At 37.8% G+C, this 18,520-nt stretch overlaps 2 protein-coding genes across 4 annotated transcripts in view; both read left to right on the top strand.

Moving 5' to 3' along the window:
• Positions 1-17,295, top strand: part of carmil1 (capping protein regulator and myosin 1 linker 1) — a 31,908-nt gene extending 14,613 nt beyond the window's left edge. The window contains exons 4-38 of one of the 3 annotated variants that reach the window (XM_015048449.1): positions 3,110-3,169; positions 3,578-3,699; positions 4,228-4,325; positions 4,469-4,539; positions 4,919-4,992; positions 5,091-5,166; positions 5,281-5,369; positions 5,560-5,654; positions 6,464-6,550; positions 6,626-6,729; positions 6,813-6,890; positions 7,037-7,113; positions 7,642-7,746; positions 8,663-8,732; positions 8,853-8,934; positions 9,010-9,109; positions 9,209-9,263; positions 9,389-9,561; positions 9,783-9,851; positions 9,928-10,021; positions 10,099-10,197; positions 10,289-10,417; positions 10,533-10,655; positions 10,742-10,917; positions 11,231-11,318; positions 11,407-11,565; positions 11,647-11,713; positions 12,284-12,534; positions 13,429-13,544; positions 13,807-14,353; positions 14,478-14,520; positions 15,385-15,576; positions 15,700-15,837; positions 16,570-16,725; positions 17,021-17,295. In XM_015048449.1, coding sequence (XP_014903935.1) covers positions 3,110-3,169; positions 3,578-3,699; positions 4,228-4,325; positions 4,469-4,539; positions 4,919-4,992; positions 5,091-5,166; positions 5,281-5,369; positions 5,560-5,654; positions 6,464-6,550; positions 6,626-6,729; positions 6,813-6,890; positions 7,037-7,113; positions 7,642-7,746; positions 8,663-8,732; positions 8,853-8,934; positions 9,010-9,109; positions 9,209-9,263; positions 9,389-9,561; positions 9,783-9,851; positions 9,928-10,021; positions 10,099-10,197; positions 10,289-10,417; positions 10,533-10,655; positions 10,742-10,917; positions 11,231-11,318; positions 11,407-11,565; positions 11,647-11,713; positions 12,284-12,534; positions 13,429-13,544; positions 13,807-14,353; positions 14,478-14,520; positions 15,385-15,576; positions 15,700-15,837; positions 16,570-16,725; positions 17,021-17,148 — 4,191 coding nt within the window. In that variant the 3' untranslated portion in view covers positions 17,149-17,295. Of the gene's footprint in view, positions 1-3,109; positions 3,170-3,577; positions 3,700-4,223; positions 4,326-4,468; positions 4,540-4,918; positions 4,993-5,090; positions 5,167-5,280; positions 5,370-5,559; positions 5,655-6,463; positions 6,551-6,625; positions 6,730-6,812; positions 6,891-7,036; positions 7,114-7,641; positions 7,747-8,662; positions 8,935-9,009; positions 9,110-9,208; positions 9,264-9,388; positions 9,562-9,782; positions 9,852-9,927; positions 10,022-10,098; positions 10,198-10,288; positions 10,418-10,532; positions 10,656-10,741; positions 10,918-11,230; positions 11,319-11,406; positions 11,566-11,646; positions 11,714-12,283; positions 12,535-13,428; positions 13,545-13,806; positions 14,354-14,477; positions 14,521-15,384; positions 15,577-15,699; positions 15,838-16,569; positions 16,726-17,020 lie in introns of those variants that run through there. The other 2 variants (XM_015048448.1, XM_015048450.1) reach the window with 2 other exon arrangements.
• A 308-nt stretch (positions 17,296-17,603) lies between these two features.
• LOC106957184 (secretagogin-like) overlaps positions 17,604-18,520 on the top strand; it is a 9,402-nt gene continuing 8,485 nt past the window's right edge. The window contains exon 1 of the mRNA XM_015048455.1: positions 17,604-17,620. The gene's annotated coding sequence lies outside the window, so the exon portion shown is untranslated. The remainder of the gene's footprint in view (positions 17,621-18,520) is intronic.

The raw sequence follows: 18,520 nt of genomic DNA, 5'->3' as shown, positions 1-18,520 counted from the left end.
TTTGCAACCCAACAGATTTAAAATTCCCCCAAAAAAATTTGGCCCCTTTTTTAAAAATGGGAAAAAAAATTTTTTTTTTTTTTTTTTTTTTACAGAGTTTGAACCAGATGAAGCTAAAACTATCACATTTGCAGAGATTTGGGTAGAATATATTTACAATGGTTTTTAAGCTTACATGCAAAATGTATAGACTTTGTATTTGTTTGGCTTACTGCTCTGAATATGATGATGTTTCAGCAAAATTGCCTTCTTTGAGTATATATTCTCCATTTAATCATTTATCAGTTGACATTTATTTCTATAACTGATTCATCCAATTAATCGTTTCAGCCCTGTTATCCATTAGCAGAAAGCATTTAAACACTAGTGTAACATTAAAATACGCTTGTGCTCGTGTCTTTAATCCCAACTCTGACCCGTTATGGAATGAACGTGGGACTTCTAGGCGTGCCCTGCGTGGTGTCTGGCACCGAGACTCTGGGATCAGATCTTTTGCTCCTGTGGTTTGCCGGGTGGAGTCTGTGTGAATCAGGCTTGTCTTGGCAGATCATGTGGATTCTCAGACAGATTAAGATGAGAAGAGATTGAAAAATGGGACAAAATTGGCATTTCTTCAGATGTTCTTGACCATATTAACCTACTTCACTACCTCATGGTCATGTGACCTTTGTCCTCAGCAATGATTTACCAGTGATCAATATTGCATGGATATAAATGGGAGAATACAACGCCCCTGACCTCTCTTTGAGCTTTTGATATTTCGTTACACTTTAGTCAAAAACTTTGGTAACACTTTATTTGAAGGGGGTTGAATAAGACTGACATGACACTGTCATAAACATGACATAGCGTCTGTCATGAACATGAAATAAGCCTTCATGAATATTTATGACTGTTGTCATAAAGCGTCATTTGGTAAATTATGACTCTTTTAATACAAAGTTGACATTATTCAAAATGTTTTTGTTATGACAACTTGACATTAACCAATAACTCATTACTGTTTAAACTTTACCTTTAATAACATAAAGATACCTAATTTTTAAAGTGCAATCAGTAATACTTTTATAACAAATTTATATCAGCAATGATATAAATTTGAATTTTGAATTCTGATTGTTGATTTGAGTTCAGATTGTTTTGTATTCTCTCTTACGTTGATTTAGTTTTGAGAAGTTGCTATTTTGACTTCCCCCTGGGTTTTCTACCTGCTACCTGCTTCTTCAAACTGAGATCAGGCTGACTCCTGTTTGCTGCTGTTAAGACCTTGATTGCTCATGAGTACTTTACCCCAATAGTAATTAAAAAAAAACAAAAAAAAACACTCCTCCCCCCCTCTAAAAATGCTGTATGATAAACCAGTTAAGGGACACAGCTGAAAAACATCAGTGTGTGGTAAATAACCTATAAACAGAATGTGCAAATCAGAGATGTCGAGATCTGCCAGCTGACCCCTGATCTGTTGTTCCAGAGTGGGTCAGTGGTTTGTCTAACTTTGTGTGTGTGAGAGTGAAACAGAGAGTGGTTTGTTCCTGAGTGTGTACTGTCCCAGCAGAGGGAGAGAGAAAAAAAGAGACAATGGAGGAATTTAACAGCTGGCAAACAGAGCAGAGGAGTGGGCACTGCCTATTTGCCTCTTCCTGTTCCATTCTCGCTCAGTTTTTTTTAAATCTATTTCTCTGGTATTCCCTTTCAGTTTCACACTAGAGTAGACATTTTTTCTCTGCTATTTGTCAGATTTTATAATAAATTCAGGTGTTTCTCTTCCTTTTCCACTCTGGTTTCTCCCACCTTTTTATTGCATTACACTTGCTCTCTTTGGCAGGCAGCACATTTCTCCCCTGAATTCATAGGAAAATGAAACTGAGGGTCTGGCTTTTCCCCCAGACATTTGCTCTGCACATTGTTTGCAGCTTTTGTTTTGATTAGAAGATTTTTTTTTTCCAACCATAGTCGTGTTTTTGATAATTAATTTGCTCCTTTTACTGTAAGATTCTGTTTCAATTTGACCTGGAAAATACGAATCATGCAGTCAGACACACAGGTGCTTCTGTTCTGCACAGAAAAAGCCAGGTATGAATTTATGATTTTAAGTTGCAGATTAAAGGTTCAAAAGGAGTAGTACGTGGAATTCTTCCACGCTTTTTCCCAAAACGAGCTGGAGCTTGGTGAGACATAAGGGTATTTACCAAAGCTTCTAGTCTTCATACCAGATTCTTCCTGGTAATCTAAACACACTTGAACATTTAAGCTGAATGTAACTGAGCGGTCCATTCCAGTCAGGGTTAAAATGTGTTTACAGCGGCCTCCATTCCCCTAGCCTCAGGCTTTTGCACCAGATGTTGCTCCACTCCAGCCACACATGTGAGCGAGGTCCAGCAGTGAAGTCGTCTGGCTGACAGCCAGCACACAAACTCCTATCAGGGATGTTGGCAGAGCAAGAGATGTTCTGTAAAATGTGTTATCATGGAGCTGCCTTTGTGCCTGCTGGCATTGCTGCATTGAAGCAGGTAACGGCCTGCCCTGACTTGTTACCACAAAGTTGGAAACACAGTATTGTCTTAGAGATCATAATATAGCTCAGATCAAAGAAAGATTTTCAGAATGCAAACATTTATTTAGGATGTATGCCATATTAGATGTGGAAACCAGATCCAACTTTAGGCTTCCTACCTATTGTTTTGGGTCTGAAATATAACTTCAGGCTCAGTTACTCAGAATAATGCATCTCATGTCAACTTTCTTTGTAGATTCTCACTTGTGCGTTGATCTGTTAAACCAAGACTTCATAAAGTAAATAGGTGACTCAGAAACAAAGGAATAAAAAATGGATATTTATGTTTTTTGTGTTATTGTGGACCACACTCTGCTTTGACATTTACCACAGCATTTACAGCTCTACAACTTGTACTTGTTTTGATGGAGATCCAGTCTGAAGTTGATTTGAATTTTTGGTATTTGTCCACATTTTGAGATGCTGTTTCTTTTTTAAGATGTGAGACAAAAACACCCATTTTCTTTCTTTTTTTCTGTCAAAACTTGGAAAGAGTGCAATTAATTTAATGTGAATAATGAAATGATAAATTTAGTATTCTCTTGTTTATCTCAGGTTGAGCAGTCATTCAACTACTTGGATATTCAGGGAATCAGCAGCAACAAGCCCACCCAGGTACAAGTACAACAAACTATTTTACCATCAGAGTGGTTTATGATTTAAATTATATTTATGATATTGACAAAAGCCCGAAAGTGATGCATTGTGTTGTATTTTATGTGATCACACACCAGACATGATATGAGGTAGAACATTTTACTTTAGCCATGTACATAGGTTGCAAGCTTAGTACACACAGAAACCCACACATTTCAGCAAAGGAAATACTAAAAGTGCACAAAACATTTTTCCATTAGGCTGCTTCTGTCAAGTCTAAACCCATGACCGTAACCCTGCATCTTATTGACGTATCTGTATGTCACAAAATCTTTAGTGTGAAGCAGCTAATTCTCTTCTTTGTAACACAACAGTGAGATGAAGTAACACTGTGCCATGCTTCTTTGTGTGTGTCGCCCCCTGCAGTTGGTTTTGGAGCATGAGCGTGGGCCTTGGAGCTTCCGGCTGGGCTCAGTGGAGGAGGTGGATGAGGTGATTGCTCAGATCGGCAACTGTCTTCACCGGATCTGTCCTGCCGGCTCACCTGTGTAGGTACCACCATGGAGCAAACCTCAGACTTTGACAGGATCAAATGTTCAGACAGAAATAAGGAATAAAATCATGCATTTGGTTCAAATTTAAGGAGCTTAGTTTTTATCGGTATCAACAATCTAATAACTACCTACCAATATTTTATCAAAAGTGCTTTGTAAAAAAAAAAAAAGATTTAATTTGGAATTGTGTTTCATGTAACCAAAATATGTGATGCTCCAACTAACACCTCAGTTGATTTTTAAACACAGAGATGCTATTTCAGTTTATTTTACAGTAAATTAATAGTTATATTTAGAAAGTTATCCAGCAGAAACTTTAGAAAGCAACCTTAACTCTACAGAATTTTGAGAATAAAATAACCGTACATGAGAAATTTATTGTGAAAATGTATATGTAATGTAATGTTATCTATTGAAACACTTTATCTGTTTAAGAGAATGTATTTGTCTCTTCATGTTTTGATTTCTCACATGTTTTTGGTGCATTTTTCCAATTTCCTCCTGTATCTCTCTGTAAGGAAGGAAGTTGATGAGGAAGTTGAATTTGAAACCTCCAGAGAGGTTAACAGCCCTGCAGGCCGTCTGGAACGATCAGTGTTCAGCGGACTTAGGACCCTGTGGTAAATAAATTTAATTAAAAAAGAAATTAAATAAAAAAAGACAAGAATAAGAAAAATAAAATAAGTAAATAAATAATCTAGGCAGATTTCAATGAATGTTTTTTCATTTGATCACTGACACATTGCTGTGATGTCTCCTCCAGGTGGCTTTTCTCATCAGTACTGGTGTGTGTGTGACAGCTTGGGTCTGCCATACAGAGAGGAGGTCCAGTGGGTCAGTATGGAGAAACTATCTTCCTTTATTTGTTTTTATTTTTTTTTAACATTTTAACTTTTTAATTTCCTTTCTTGGCCACTTGTTTTAATGTTTGGCTTGATATTTCTCTGTATTTGTTTTCTTTTCTTCTGCATTTTATGGGCTTTTATTTTTTGTTCTTTTTTTCATGTTTATATCTATTAAATATATATATTTTCCCCTCTTTTTCAAACTGAAGCAATTACTCCTGCAGACTCTTTGCACATCTTCTGAAGCTGCTTCTGGTTGATGCTATTTTCTTTTTATTATTACTGTTTTTGATTTTATGACAATATTCACTCTTTCTGTTGTATTTTGTTCTTTTTTTTATCTCACATGTTGTTTCTACATTTTGCAGGATGTTGACACAATCTATTTAAGTCAGGACACTAGAGAACTGAACCTGCAGGACTTTGTTCATCTGGAGAACAGGTTTTAAACTCTGATCTGATCTCAGTTGCCACCACATTCACACATGCCCTCCACCTGGTGTAGATATTTATTTGAACTTTCTAATATTTGTCCTGCAGAGATCTTGTGGCGATCATTGCAGTTCTAGAATACAACCAGTGGTTCACCAAGCTATCAACCAAAGACTACAAACTGGTAACATCTTGAAGTTCTGTTTTACATTTCAGTTGTAACTTAAAAATTCCTATTTTATTGTTTAAATAATATATGCCTTTTTCCCTCATTGTGTTTGGTGTTTCTGTCTTCCAGCCTACAGATGTGTGTGACCAGATCCTCAGAGTAGTTGCCCGATCCAGTCGACTAGAAGAATTGGTTCTGGACAATGCTGGACTGAAAAGGTCAGATTACCATTGTCCAAAAATAAGCTATTTTTAACACAAAAATTTTGATTAAGACAGTGATTTATAATTTATCAGGTCTCATTAGCCTAGCTTGTTGAGTTGCTGCATCCATTCAGGTTTTCTGCTCACAGGTGTTAAAGTCAGTCTGTGATTCTGACATTCTGTTTCTGCTTTCTCTCTTCCTCAGTGATTTTGCTCAGAAACTTGCAGGTGCTCTGTCACATAACCCATCCTGCACGCTGCACACACTCAATCTGAGCAACAACTCCCTAGAGGACAAAGGTTACACATACCCACACAGCTCAAACAATGTTCTTTACTGTTTGTACAGGGTAGGGCATGAGAGTAGGGGTTATCTATTCATCATTGAAACACAGACACTTCCTATTTGACTAATTAGAGTTCAAGCAGATGGAAAGTTATTGTGAAATTGAGCAGAAAAACAAGAATTGTGAAAGAATGATACATTTTTTATGTTATTAGAAAGTATTTTACACCACAATTAAATTTAAAAATTCAACATTTTATAAGCAGACATTTAGTATGCAAAGTTTTCAAAATGTTAATACCAGCATTAGATTTTTCTCTCTAAATACATGCAACAATAACTAGTGGATGAGAAGAAAATGGTCAACTCTGGTGTATTTTGAACATCATGAGCTGAGCATGTTATTTTGTTATCCTGTTCACATGACTTTAATCTTCAAGGTGCTGTTTTCAGATCATTCAAATTACCCTTGATGTAACCACATGTATGTCTCTTTATATGATTGAGTTTAACTGGTGTGAGTTTCACTTATTTGATTAGATATTTCTGTATAATTTGATACGATTTTGACCCACTTTGTCTTGTAAAGTGTCTCAAGGGGACATAAAAAACTGAACTGAGCTGACACAGAAAATTCCACTTTGTCATTATTTATTAAACGAAGATGAAGGCAAAATAAAAGTACAAGATTAAGTACTCTCACAAAACTCTAGATACAGAAAAAAAATAACAAAATAAGAAAAAGCTGTGAATTTCAAATTTTCTAAAATTCATGATTCACTTTCTAAATGCAAACAATCCGGTGTCTGAATCTTTCTCTCAGGTGTCTATGCTCTGAGTTCTCAGCTAGCCAAACTGCCCATGGGCCTAAAGAACTTGAATCTCTCAAAGACCTCCATGTCTCCCAAAGGCGAGTAGAAAACAAAAAAATAGTTCTTTACTGTTCGCAAGCTTTTTTTTTTTTAAGAACAAGTTTGTATTGCAGGTGTAAACAGCCTCTGTCAGGCACTCTGCGCCAACCCCATCATCGCCTCCACCCTCACACACCTCGACCTGTCGGGGAACTCCCTGAGAGGAGATGACCTTCAGGTATGCAACACTATGTCCTCTCCTGTTAAGCTTTACTGTTCTCTGCTTTATACTTAATGTGGTTCTCTGTGTTGTCTTTGCAGAATTTGCACAATTTCCTGAGTCACCCAAACTGTCTTGAAACTCTGGATCTGTCAAACAGTGATTGTTCCCTGGAGCTGGTAAAAACCACTCAGATAGCTACTTACAAATCAAGACGTCCTTTTATTGAGCTTCTTTTGGTGTTTCGTGGTCATATCATACATGCACTGATTTACATCTATGATTTTGCTTTATTTTACTTTGCATAATTTTGCGTATTTTTCAGGTGTGTGCATCTCTGTGCAGAGGATCTTTGAAGCATCTTGCCATCCTCAACATGTCAAGAACAGTCTTCTCTCACAGGTCAGACTCTGAATATTCATTATCAAACTATTATGCAAGACTTTTACAGAAAGTTTAGGGCAGTGGAATTCAGTATGGAATTCTGATCTCCAGTAATCAAACTAGGTTTGGCTTCAATGACCGATTAGTTATCTATTCCGTATTCTTCATAAGACATAAGCATATAATCAATTAACAAAAAAGGAATAATGATAGTTGCTTAGGGTGGCTATGTTTTTTTTTTTTTATTATTATTATTGGATTTGGCTATTATCAGTGTTTGTGTAGATCAGCTTGTAGTTGGCAGCAGGTCTCAGTTGCCATCATCTGTTAAGCAGTACGATTAGGAACCACTGGTTTTAACTACAAAGAGAGGAAAAGGCATCAAATATATGCTCAGATTCTAGATTCTTGGTTGCCCATAAAATAAAGTATTTATTAACTGAGAAAATGCATTCCAATTATTAAACAGAGAACATACTCAGAATTTGCTGTGTATCTGAATACCTTTGGTAGAAAAAAATTAATATTTTTTTAACACTCTTACAGGAAGTGCAAAGAAATCCCTTCGTCCTTCAAGCAGTTTTTCAGCAGTGCTCAGGCTCTGACGTCTGTTAGTCTATCAGGAACCAAACTGCCGCTGGAGGCTCTGAAGTAAGAATGGCTTAAACTGGTTTAAACATTTTCAAGCTAAGCTGATGTTGGACCAATTTGCAGGAAGTATATGATGTCAGTGGCTCTTACTTAAAAGAATGCCTGGAGTGCTTCGAAAGCTGTGCATAAGCAGGAGTGGGCAACATTTCTTATCCAGACATCAGTGTTTTGTATGAGCTAAGTTAAAGCAATCAGTCGTTGAGTCTGTCATTTTATAATAACTAAGGGTTTGGTAAGATGTATATCTTTACTTGGAAAGAAATGTAATGTTTATCTGTGACTAACACAGCAGTCTTTTTGGGAATAAACATTTAGATATCAGCTCCTGGTAAAAAAAAAAAATGCAGCTTTTAAGTTTCTTTTTTCCCCCATTTTCTTGTCTTCTTCCTCAATCTGTTTCTACCAACCAAGTGGCGAAAATAGATTAAAGTCGGTTTCAGTCTAAATAGTTCAGTTGTAGAAAACCAAGATAATTTAGGCCTTGCTTTCATTTGCTCCAATATTAATTATCAGTTTAAATTGGACATTTTTTATCTGATTGCATCAAAAATCCCAGACAGAGTTGGCAACAAAAGCAGTTCAGTAACTTTTGATTTTGTGGGATTGAAATTCACTTCCTCCTGTCTCTGCACACATAGGAGGAAGTCATTTAACAACATGCAATTTGAGTAAGCCATGTGCTTAAAAACCATAATCAAACTATTTATTTTTCCTACTAGAAGGGTTTAATTTCAATTTTTTTCTCTGACAAATGCAGATTTATGAGGTGCTCCAAAACACTCTTTAAAAATTAAAAAAATTAAAAACCTTTTCTTGCAGTAATAATTAGAAACATGGATGTAGAAAAAGGGGTCGTCATAATCTTTGCAAATTAAGTCTATATTACACTGGCATTACTAACTAATTTTGTTGGTAGGTCGTTGTTGTTGGGCCTTGGTTGTAATCCAAACTTTAGTGATGTTTCTCTGGATCTCAGCAGCTGTGATGTAAGTCCACCACAGACCTCAGCACTTTTTAGCAGCCTATTTTTAAATGCTATAAGTGAATTCAAAAATAGTCACAAATCTGAAGAAGTTTTACAAAAAAAAGAGTGCATTTCCCTGCAGCTTCGTTCGGGAGGCTCACAGATTTTAGAGGGTTGCATCGCTGAGATCCCAAACATTTCCAGTCTGGATATTTCAGACAACAGTAAGAACTTCCACACACACATTTTGGATTTGTGCTTCTGCAGATTTAAGCCCATGCTTCTGTTGTCCGGTTTAGGTTTGGACATGGATCTCACCACCCTTCTTGTGTGGCTGGCCAAAAACCGCTCCATCAGGCACCTTTCGTTGGGCAAAAACTTTAACAATATCAAATCCAAGTAAGTGGCCACAAAAAAAAAAATTACTTTATAGCAGCCCAGGATTAGCTTTTCACAGTTTTGACTTTAGATAATTGTTTTTTTATGCTGTTACCACAGAAATGTTGCTCAAGTATTGGATAACCTGGTTCATATGATTCAAGAAGAAGAATCAGTGAGTGAGACATTGTAGCTTTTCATTTTTCCCTCATGGTGACAATTTTATATTGGTTGAACTTATTTTCGTAGTGTTATCTTATTTTTTCCTAATTTCTTTTTTTTTTACTATTTTTTTGACAGCCTTTGACTTCACTGTCCCTCGCTGATTCCAAGTTGAAAGCTGACCTCTCCATTGTCCTTAACGCTCTGGGCAGCAACACTTCTCTGATCAAACTGGACATCAGTGGAAACTCCATGGGAGACATGGGGGCCAAAATACTAGCCAAAGCCCTCCAAATCAACACAAAGCTGAGGTGAGTAGGGATCCTAATCATATTTTCTAAACTCATTTTCTTGGAAAATCATATTTCAATGTGAATCTTTAAAAATCAGGAGCTCTATGTGTCTGTTAAAATTTAGTGAAAGGGGTTTTAGAGAAGAGTAAATGTTTTTTTTTTATTCATTTCAACATCCACTGACCACAGAAAAATGTTTTACACTCAATTCTGTCTGTTTTATTTGTGTGGCTCTCCAGGACCTTAGTGTGGGACAGAAATAATGTCAGCCCACAGGGTTTACAGGATGTAGCTGCTGCCTTGGAAAAGTAAGAGTAACATTATTACATTTCCAAGTTTTAGGATTCTTCTTGCTATTAATCCTATGTCCTCTTTAAAAATTAGAAACTACACAATTCGATTCATGCCTGTTCCCATCATGGATGCTGCTCAGGCACTGAAAGCCAACCCAGATAAGACGGAGGACGCTTTACTAAAGGTTCCTGCTCATTTATATGTTATGTTTTGTAAAGTTTTAAAATCTAAAGGTTGTTCCTTTTTCTTTGATTCCTGCAGATGGAGCAGTACCTGCTGAGAAACCACGAGACTCGTAAATACCTCCAGGAGCAGGCATACAGGCTGCAGCAGGGAATAGTCACCACCACCACACAGCAGGTTGGCGCAGCAGTACAGATACGCTATCTGAACAGTTCTTTGATCCGTTTTAAGAAATTCCTCTTAACCGTCAAACTTGTTTACATTTCAGATGATGGACATGATGTGTGTGAGAGTCCAGGATCACCTTAACTCTCTGAAGTTCTCAGAGGCCAACTCCGTTCAAGATGACATGAAGCTGGCAGAGAACCTCATGAAGGATGCAAAGAACTCCAAAACTGTAAGAAAACACAGATCATCACCAACAGAGTAGCTTTATGCAGTGCACTGAAAAATCCAAATAAAGATGCAGAATAAGTGTAGATTTCTCTTTTTTTGCTTGCATTTTGTTCCAGCTGCTCCCCAACTTGTACCACTTAAAGAGTGGTGGGTCCAGAGTTGCATTTGTTGCAGCCATTCAGGACAAGCTGGAGTCAATGGCTGGAGAGGTGGCAAGTGTGATGGATGAGCAGCTACAGGTATCATAGCTTCAACTCCACCAGCATTGACGATGCAATCTGTAAAAGCTTAAGAGTCAGGATTCAAATGATATTGACTATTCCAGACCATGCTGGTGTCTATGGTTGATGCTGCTGAAGGCCTTTGTCCTCATGTGATGAAGAGGAGCGGCCTTCGTCAGGAGCTGCTTAAAGCTGCTGCAGGGAGGATGACCATCCCCTGCAGCTTCGTCACAAACACCCTTCTGGAGCAGTCCGGTGTGGACATCATCAACAAAATCAGGTCTGCTCTGCACCATGCATGCCTGCCTGCTGATCAGATTAACTTTACTCTGCCTTTATTAGGAGATCACAGTGCAGATCGTAGCATCGAAAATTTATGTTATTTGTAATGTTTTGCCACCTAATGCAACTTTGATAAATAGTGTGGCATTTTATGAAACAACCTCCACTAGAGTTTTAATCAAAAATCACAATAATGTATTATTTCTTTCTTTGCTAAAATTTTTATTCTTTGTTGGATCAGTGTTCTGATGGAGTCTTTTAGCTGCTTTCACTTTTATTGACTCTGGCCTCATTATTTCTGTGTGAAACAGTGAAGTGAAACTCGGCGTAGCGTCCATTCTGTCTGATCGCATTGTTGATGAGATCCTGGAGTCTCTATCAAGATCCCAACATACACTGGTTAGTGCCATCTCCTCTCTGTCAAATATTCAGATTCCTCATCCTCTGACTCATTCACCATCTTTCCTTTTGTTCCATCTGTCTCCAGGCCGACCACCTGATCAGAAAGGACCGTCCATTGTTGCATCAGGAACCCGAGTCAGAGACAGAAGTCCTGGATGAAAGCGTTCTACATCCAGAGAACCATGAGCATCAGAAACAGGATCGAGACAAGAAACATGGGCTGAATGATGTGGAGTCATGCATGGTGGGAATATAAATTTACTTTATGAGAAGTTGAAGAAAAAATAGTCAAAATAGAAAATGAAAATGTCCTTTCTCTCAATAGATGACACCTAAATCCAAAAGGAAGAGTATTCTAGTCAGAATGTTGAGGCCCGTTTCTGTGGCATTTGGTAAGAGATCTGTATCCTGCTGGATGCTTTACGAGCTGTCTAAAAAAATGTTAAAAGTCGTGGAAAATTCTTCTGGAGTATCTTTAAAAAAATTCACAGACATCATGAGACAAATAGAAAATTAGAAAAACAGCTTAAGAGATTGTAATGATTAATGATTGCGAAGAAACAAACAGTAGAAATTGTAGGACAGCAGTTGCAAACAGCCTGTCTCCTTATAGTTTTATCGATCCCTATTGGACATGTGTAACTGATTTGTTCATGTAAACAGAGGGTAACACAGTTTTCCATTTTGATCAGTTTTTATTTATGATTTATTTATTTATTAATTTTCCGGAAAACCTTTTTGACCTCTAAAAAATCACTAACAAACCTAGTTTCTTTCATCCTTTTATAAACCAGAACTTGGCTCATTCCTTTCAAGGAGCATTCCCAGAGAAATCTCAAACTGTACATGAAGCTAAAATTTCTGTATAATATTTGCTAAATTAATATGATGGGTTTAATTCTAGTGACTCACCATTGCATTACTTTACAATGGTGAGTCACTATGCCTTGTCTCTCTAACAGAGATGGAGTTTGACCTGGACAAAGCTCTGGAGGAGGTTCCGATCCACGTCGAGGATCCTCCTCTTCCTTCTCCCCCCCCACAAGTATCAGACAGGATGTCATATTCTGAAGATCTGCCTCCCCCTCCCACTCCGTCAGATGGGAAGTCTGTGTGTATAGGAGAGCTACCACAGCTGGAGCACAAAACTCTGGAAAGTTGCACCAAATCCCGACCGAAACCGAAAAAGAGAACAAAACCCAGCAGAACCCCAGTAAGAAGATCAATAAGATATGGTTACAGTTTTTCAATATTAAGAAAATTATAACACAGTTGTAGCAAGAAGATTCCATACACTTTGACTTTGTCTCTTCTTTTCATAATTCTTGTTTTAGGTCAGTTAGAATAATTAAGCTGACTGAGAATTGTTCAACTTTCGTTTAATTTCAGAACGGTACACACCTTTTCTGAATATTTCATAGTTCTTCCGGTTAAACTGCATTATTTATGCAACACATCTTGGGTATACTTAAATCCTCAGATTTTTAAGCCGTTACAGTCTCTATGTGAAGGCCAAAAACCTTCCTGGGTGGTAGAAGGAGTGGCGGTTTCTACACTGAATAAATAAAGTTGAACATATCACTTAGATATGTGGAAATTGTGCCCGAGGATGAACCAGGCTTCTGGAGGTTCATAATTATCTTCCTTATCTATTAACTGATTTCATTTCTTTTTCTTCATCATGTCATGGAAGTAGTATGTTTGACATGTAATTTAAAATTCATCCACAGATATGCCTCCGCTGAAGTCAAATGTTGTGAATTAACATTTTACATTTTTGTATTTATTTTCACATTATTCTGGCATTTACCAAATAGGAATAACTTTGATAATCCTAACTGACCTAAAATAGAATATGTTTAGCCTGATGTAATATAATAATAACAGTAATATGAGATCATATTTCTTTTAGCACATTGTATGCAAGCAGCTGGTTTTAGCTGTATATCATGGCTTATTACGAAATGGCTCATAAAACTAAAACAACACTGTATAAAATACTTTTACAGTTGATTAAATCATCTTTATCACTATAACTTCTATAGTTTTTACGAAATGTGTTTTATTACGCTTTCATTAAATTTTTTGTCTGCTGTCTCTGTGTTAGCGACAAGCCACTGGAAGCTCAGCGCCACATGATGCAGAGCAGAATAACATGATGGACAAACTGGATGAGGGTCTAGATGACTTCTTCTCCAAGAGAGTTGTCAAACTCAGCTTTAGGTCAGTACTGCTCATAAATTGATTTATTGTTCTTGCCTAAAAAATGGTGACATCATCTCTTTACAATGTTCCTCTATGTTCTTGAACAAAGAAATTGAGGAAAACGATTATTTTCAAGCTCTGGATTTGGTTGTTTTTCCCTAAAAAAAAGTAATGAATGATCAAATGCTACCTCATAACCTCAAAAAAAAAACAACATAACATGAGGTGAAGTTTTAAAATCATTTTACATTTGTGTGTCTTTATTTTGAATATTCTCCAGACTTCCCTCCATAAGAAGTCCATCAACACCAACACCAGAAGCATCAGATAAAAAGCGTGAATCCAGGAAGAGTGGCTTCTTCAACCTCATTAAATCCCGAACGTCCCGCTCTGAGAAGAGCCACGGAGCTCCGGCCATCACACCACCGCAGCCTGCACATGCCAACACCACCAACACCTCCACCACAAGCCCAGTCACTGAGGAGCCCCCTCCTACCTCTCCCATACCACCTGTGAAAAGTCCAATCTCTGTAGTGGAGCCTCATCAGGAGATCCACGGGACACAGCCTGCGAACCACACAGATTCTGAGATGGAGGCGCCTCCGACTTCCACTGAACCTGCAGGGGAGGAGAAAGATACCAGGAAGGTGGAAGATATGGAAAACCTGGAGAAGAAGGAAAGTCCTCCAAAGAAGGAGAATATAGAGAAGAAGGAGAACCCACACATTCATCGCCATATTGGTGTTCCTATGATGGGAAAGGATCTGCTGGCTGAGATGAAGGCCAGACAAGAAAAAACAAGACAAGACAAAAAGGCTGAAAAGAAGGTTGGTCAAATCAATAGGTTGTACAACATTTACTTTAGTTCTAGCAGTCATTAGCACCAATAAACATACATAGTAATGTGGATATACGATAGAGAAATGTTGAATTTTTATTTTATTTTTTCAGTCCGATTCATCATCAGTCCTGGACAAAGTGGACTCAGACAAACGTAAGTGTGTTTATACCTGTGCTAACTGCAGATCCTGGAAAGAAATAATAATTCTTGCTTTTAAATTGAGTGATAAGATATGATACAATGGCATTGCCTTTAATTGAAAATTTCACAATAAGTTCCAAAATACTAAAATATTGTACTTAAAAAACCTTCTCTTTAAAACTAAAATGGTATAAAAAGAAAAGTTTCAGAACATTTCTAAAATCTTGAAGTGCACAGTGCTTGTAAATGTTTTAGTGTCTTCAAAAAACTACAATACACAAAAGAAGAAAGAAAACACTGCTGTCAAGAAAACATTTTTTTAACAAATGCTACATCATAAACATTCAATATTTTACATTTCTTAATAGAACAAGTCTAGTCAAGGTGACAACAAAAAACAGAAATCAGTCTAAAAAATTTTTCTTTAATGTAGTTTTTGTTTGTGAAACAATTTCAGTTTTTTTTTTCCACTTTCTAAAAGTTTATATATGTATCCATATCAATCAATCAAATTTTATTTGAATGGCACATTTCATCAGCAAGGCATTTCAAAGTGCTTTTACATCATTAAACACAAAAACACAGATTCATGCAACATTGAATAAACAATCAAAAACATTAAATTTCCCGCCGAGTCAAAGTTCTGCCCTTCAAATCAGTAGAAAAAAAACAAAAAGAAACTGCACCATTCCATATATGTATTTACATGTTTGTTTTTAGATTTTACAGTTAGTTGTAGAGTCCAGTTTTAATATTCTTTTCTGATGTGTATATATATATATATATATCATAAACATGATATATATCTTGTTTATGCTTCACAAAACTATCACATGATGTCTAAGCCTCTACCTCTCTTTTTTTTCTTTTCTCCAGCGAAGTCAGATGTACATCCTGCGGTTTCCACAGACCCTGAAGACTCCAAACCTGAGCCGATTCCTAGGGCCAAACCACCAAATACCACCCCCAAACCAGCCCCAGCCCAGACTGCTAAAGCACCGCTGGTTGCTCGCACATTTGGACAACTCAGTCCAACCAGTCCCAGGCCATGCAGCATCTCTGTCATTGGTAAGATAAGACAAGTCTAATAACTAAAACCTACAGCCATCTTTTAGATCTCTGCTGGAAATATGCATCTTAAAGCACAAGCTTAGGTTTTTCAGATTTTTTCTCTTATTTTTTGTCTCCCAGATGATTCAGTAGACTCTGCCCCTGGCAGTGTATCTCCCAAAGCACCACTTCCTGCTCCCCGTCTGAAGAGGGCGCCGTCGGAGCAAGACAGAGAGAGCACAAGCAGCAGCTCTGCAGGACTTTTGTCTCCACTGGAGGGTTACTATCTCTGTCTACCATCCAATAATAACCCAATTGTCTCAGTAGAAGCTGATGCCACAGTCTAATATCTGCAAATATTAACTTGGCAAAATGTTCAGACTAGCTGTATTTAAATCCTAAAAATGCTACTGTAAAGATAAATATTCAGCACCACTGAAAGCATAAAACGCTGAGAGGAAAAGAGCAGCTAAAAACACAACAGTTAATTTAACAGGTGACCAGATGTTTAATGAAGGCTTTGGAGGCCATGACGCCTCCACACGCAGAGCAACAGAAGCAAAAGTCCGTCACAGAAAAAACCCCAGAGCAGATGCTCTCGGCTCCAGCCTGTAACTTGGCACGTCCAGATGTCTGCAGGCATCTGTGATTTTGTAGTTTGATGCTTCACTTCTGTAATTAACACTTACAGGAACCCCTCCTCCTCTGTAATCAGAAGTTGTTACTCTTAATTGGTGTGTAAGAAGATGTGATTTTAAAATCAAAGAGACAGGAAAGAAAAGAGAATTTAACCATTTTTTATGGAGTCTTGGGGTCATTTATTCAAGGGTGTTACATATGAAATGTGAAACATTTTAAATAATGAAAAAGCATTTGCTAACACATTTTCTTTATCTGTTTATGTGGATGTGTAATTTTTAAGACTAATTGATTAGACAGAGCTTAAACATAAATAACATTTATTAGTTAAAATAATTCTGAACCCAGGTTTTTCTTCTGTTCCTCCTGTAGCTGAGTTTCCTGCAGATGGCGATGCTTTCGAGCAGCACAGCATCACAGGTGCAGAGTCCGGCATCAGCGGCCGACAGTGGTCATCTCTGAAGAGCTCGTCCAGTCCGCTTGGCAACGAGGAAGAACGCGAACGCGCAAAGTCCCTCCCTGGCTATGGTTTGAGCATTTACTCTTTGTGTTATCTCATGTCCAGTTTTACTGATATGTCGTAATTATTAACACTGTGAATACGTAATTATTATTAAACCCCACATGCAAAACAATTCATTAGCCAAAAAACGTATTACATCAAACAAAGATTAATTCCTTTAGGTTAAGGAAAGCAATTGAAACTTTAGAAAACATCACAAAAAAACCATTATGATGAAGCGCAAAGATCGCCTGTAATCTTATGTTTTTAGATCTTTTTTGTCTATCCTATGTCCTAATTTCATTTTTTTTATCATTCTAGTGAGGCTTCCATCTCAGACAGACATGGATCTCAGTCCAGCTGGCAGCGAGATTTCAACTTTGAGCTCTGACCTCAAGCCTAATAACAAATCTGAGGACGAATCTGGTGACGATACTCCTTCAATGTGATTCCAGCAAGATGTTCGGCATCTTTTAAATCTCATCCCAGCATACCTTCAGGACAAAACAAACCTTCTAGGGCTCAGGTGTCAAACTCCAGTCCTGGAGGGCCGCTGCCCTGCAACTTTTAGATGTGCCTCTTCTGCATCACACCTGAATAGAATAATTAGGTTGTTAGCAAGACTCTGGAGAACTTATCTACACAAGAAGGTGGTAATTAAGTCATTTCATTCCAGTGTTTTGTTCCTGTCGCACATCTAAAAACTGCAGAACAGTGGCCCTTGAGGACTGGAGTTTGACGCTCCTGTTCCAGGGGAATGAGTCTGTGTATGGAAATATTTAATTTGTGTTTCTTTTAAAAGCTTCCTAACAACACATGGCAAAGAGGAGTTTAAAACGTTTCTACAATCTCACACATTTTCTGTTGTTTTCACAGCTAAGACCTTTAATAGTACATTTGTACATTTGTACATACAAATGGGTGTATATAGGCCTGTCGCGATAAAGGATAAATCAATTAATCGCACGATAAATTAAACCTATCGACCTCATTTTAATTATCGGCTTTATCGTCTCTTCCTGCCGTTTTTTCTTTCTCTTGATGACACTGAATGAATAAAGGCTCAACTCCGGTGCTCTCCACTGACCTTCCCTTCCTCATTTCCTTAGTGTAATGTCCAGCGCACACTACACGAGTTGTCGGCCCATTTTCAAAACCTGAGAGACACATTAGCCGACAGAAATCCTAGGTATAACGGTTCGATCGGGTTCGTCGTGCCATGTGGTGTCCAGCCATATGGGCACAAAATAATGGCTACAAGTCCAGTTAACTAATTTTAAAACGAGGCCTTAATCAATGCTTTACTAGAATCTACCTGTGATGCATAAAGTCAGCGTAAACTTCTGACTGAATGAAAATCATTATAACCCATTTTTGTCACGTTAACAAAGAACCGCTGAAATCTTACCGGGTTTATCAACTGCGGTAGCAATTTGGTTCCAACTCCTCCCCTTGTCCTTTTTATATTCTTTGTACGAAATGTTAAATATTATTGTTGTTTCCACATATCATCTTTGATGTCCGCTAGATTTTGGGTTGGGCGTGTCAGCTGTTTCGGATTCCCCTCCATAATTTCCCCTCAGAAAGCACGGAGGAGAATCCGCGCTTTCTGATTGGCTGCCTGTCACATTCAGCGTTAAGCTCCCAGTCGGGGGAAAACCCCTGATTTAGATCGGAGCGGCTACAACGATCTACCATAACCCACCACACACTGTAGGATGATCGGTTACGAAATCACCAGCGGCAATCTTAGATCAGCCAACGATCTAAGATTGTCATACGGAGAAAATACGGGCAAAAAATTGTGTAGTGTGAACTACT

Source organism: Poecilia latipinna, unplaced genomic scaffold, assembly GCF_001443285.1.
Source record: "Poecilia latipinna isolate Pla-1442-1.1 unplaced genomic scaffold, P_latipinna-1.0 Scaffold884, whole genome shotgun sequence".
NCBI classification, from domain to species: domain Eukaryota; kingdom Metazoa; phylum Chordata; class Actinopteri; order Cyprinodontiformes; family Poeciliidae; genus Poecilia; species Poecilia latipinna.
This window is presented reverse-complemented; position numbering and strand designations above follow the sequence as displayed.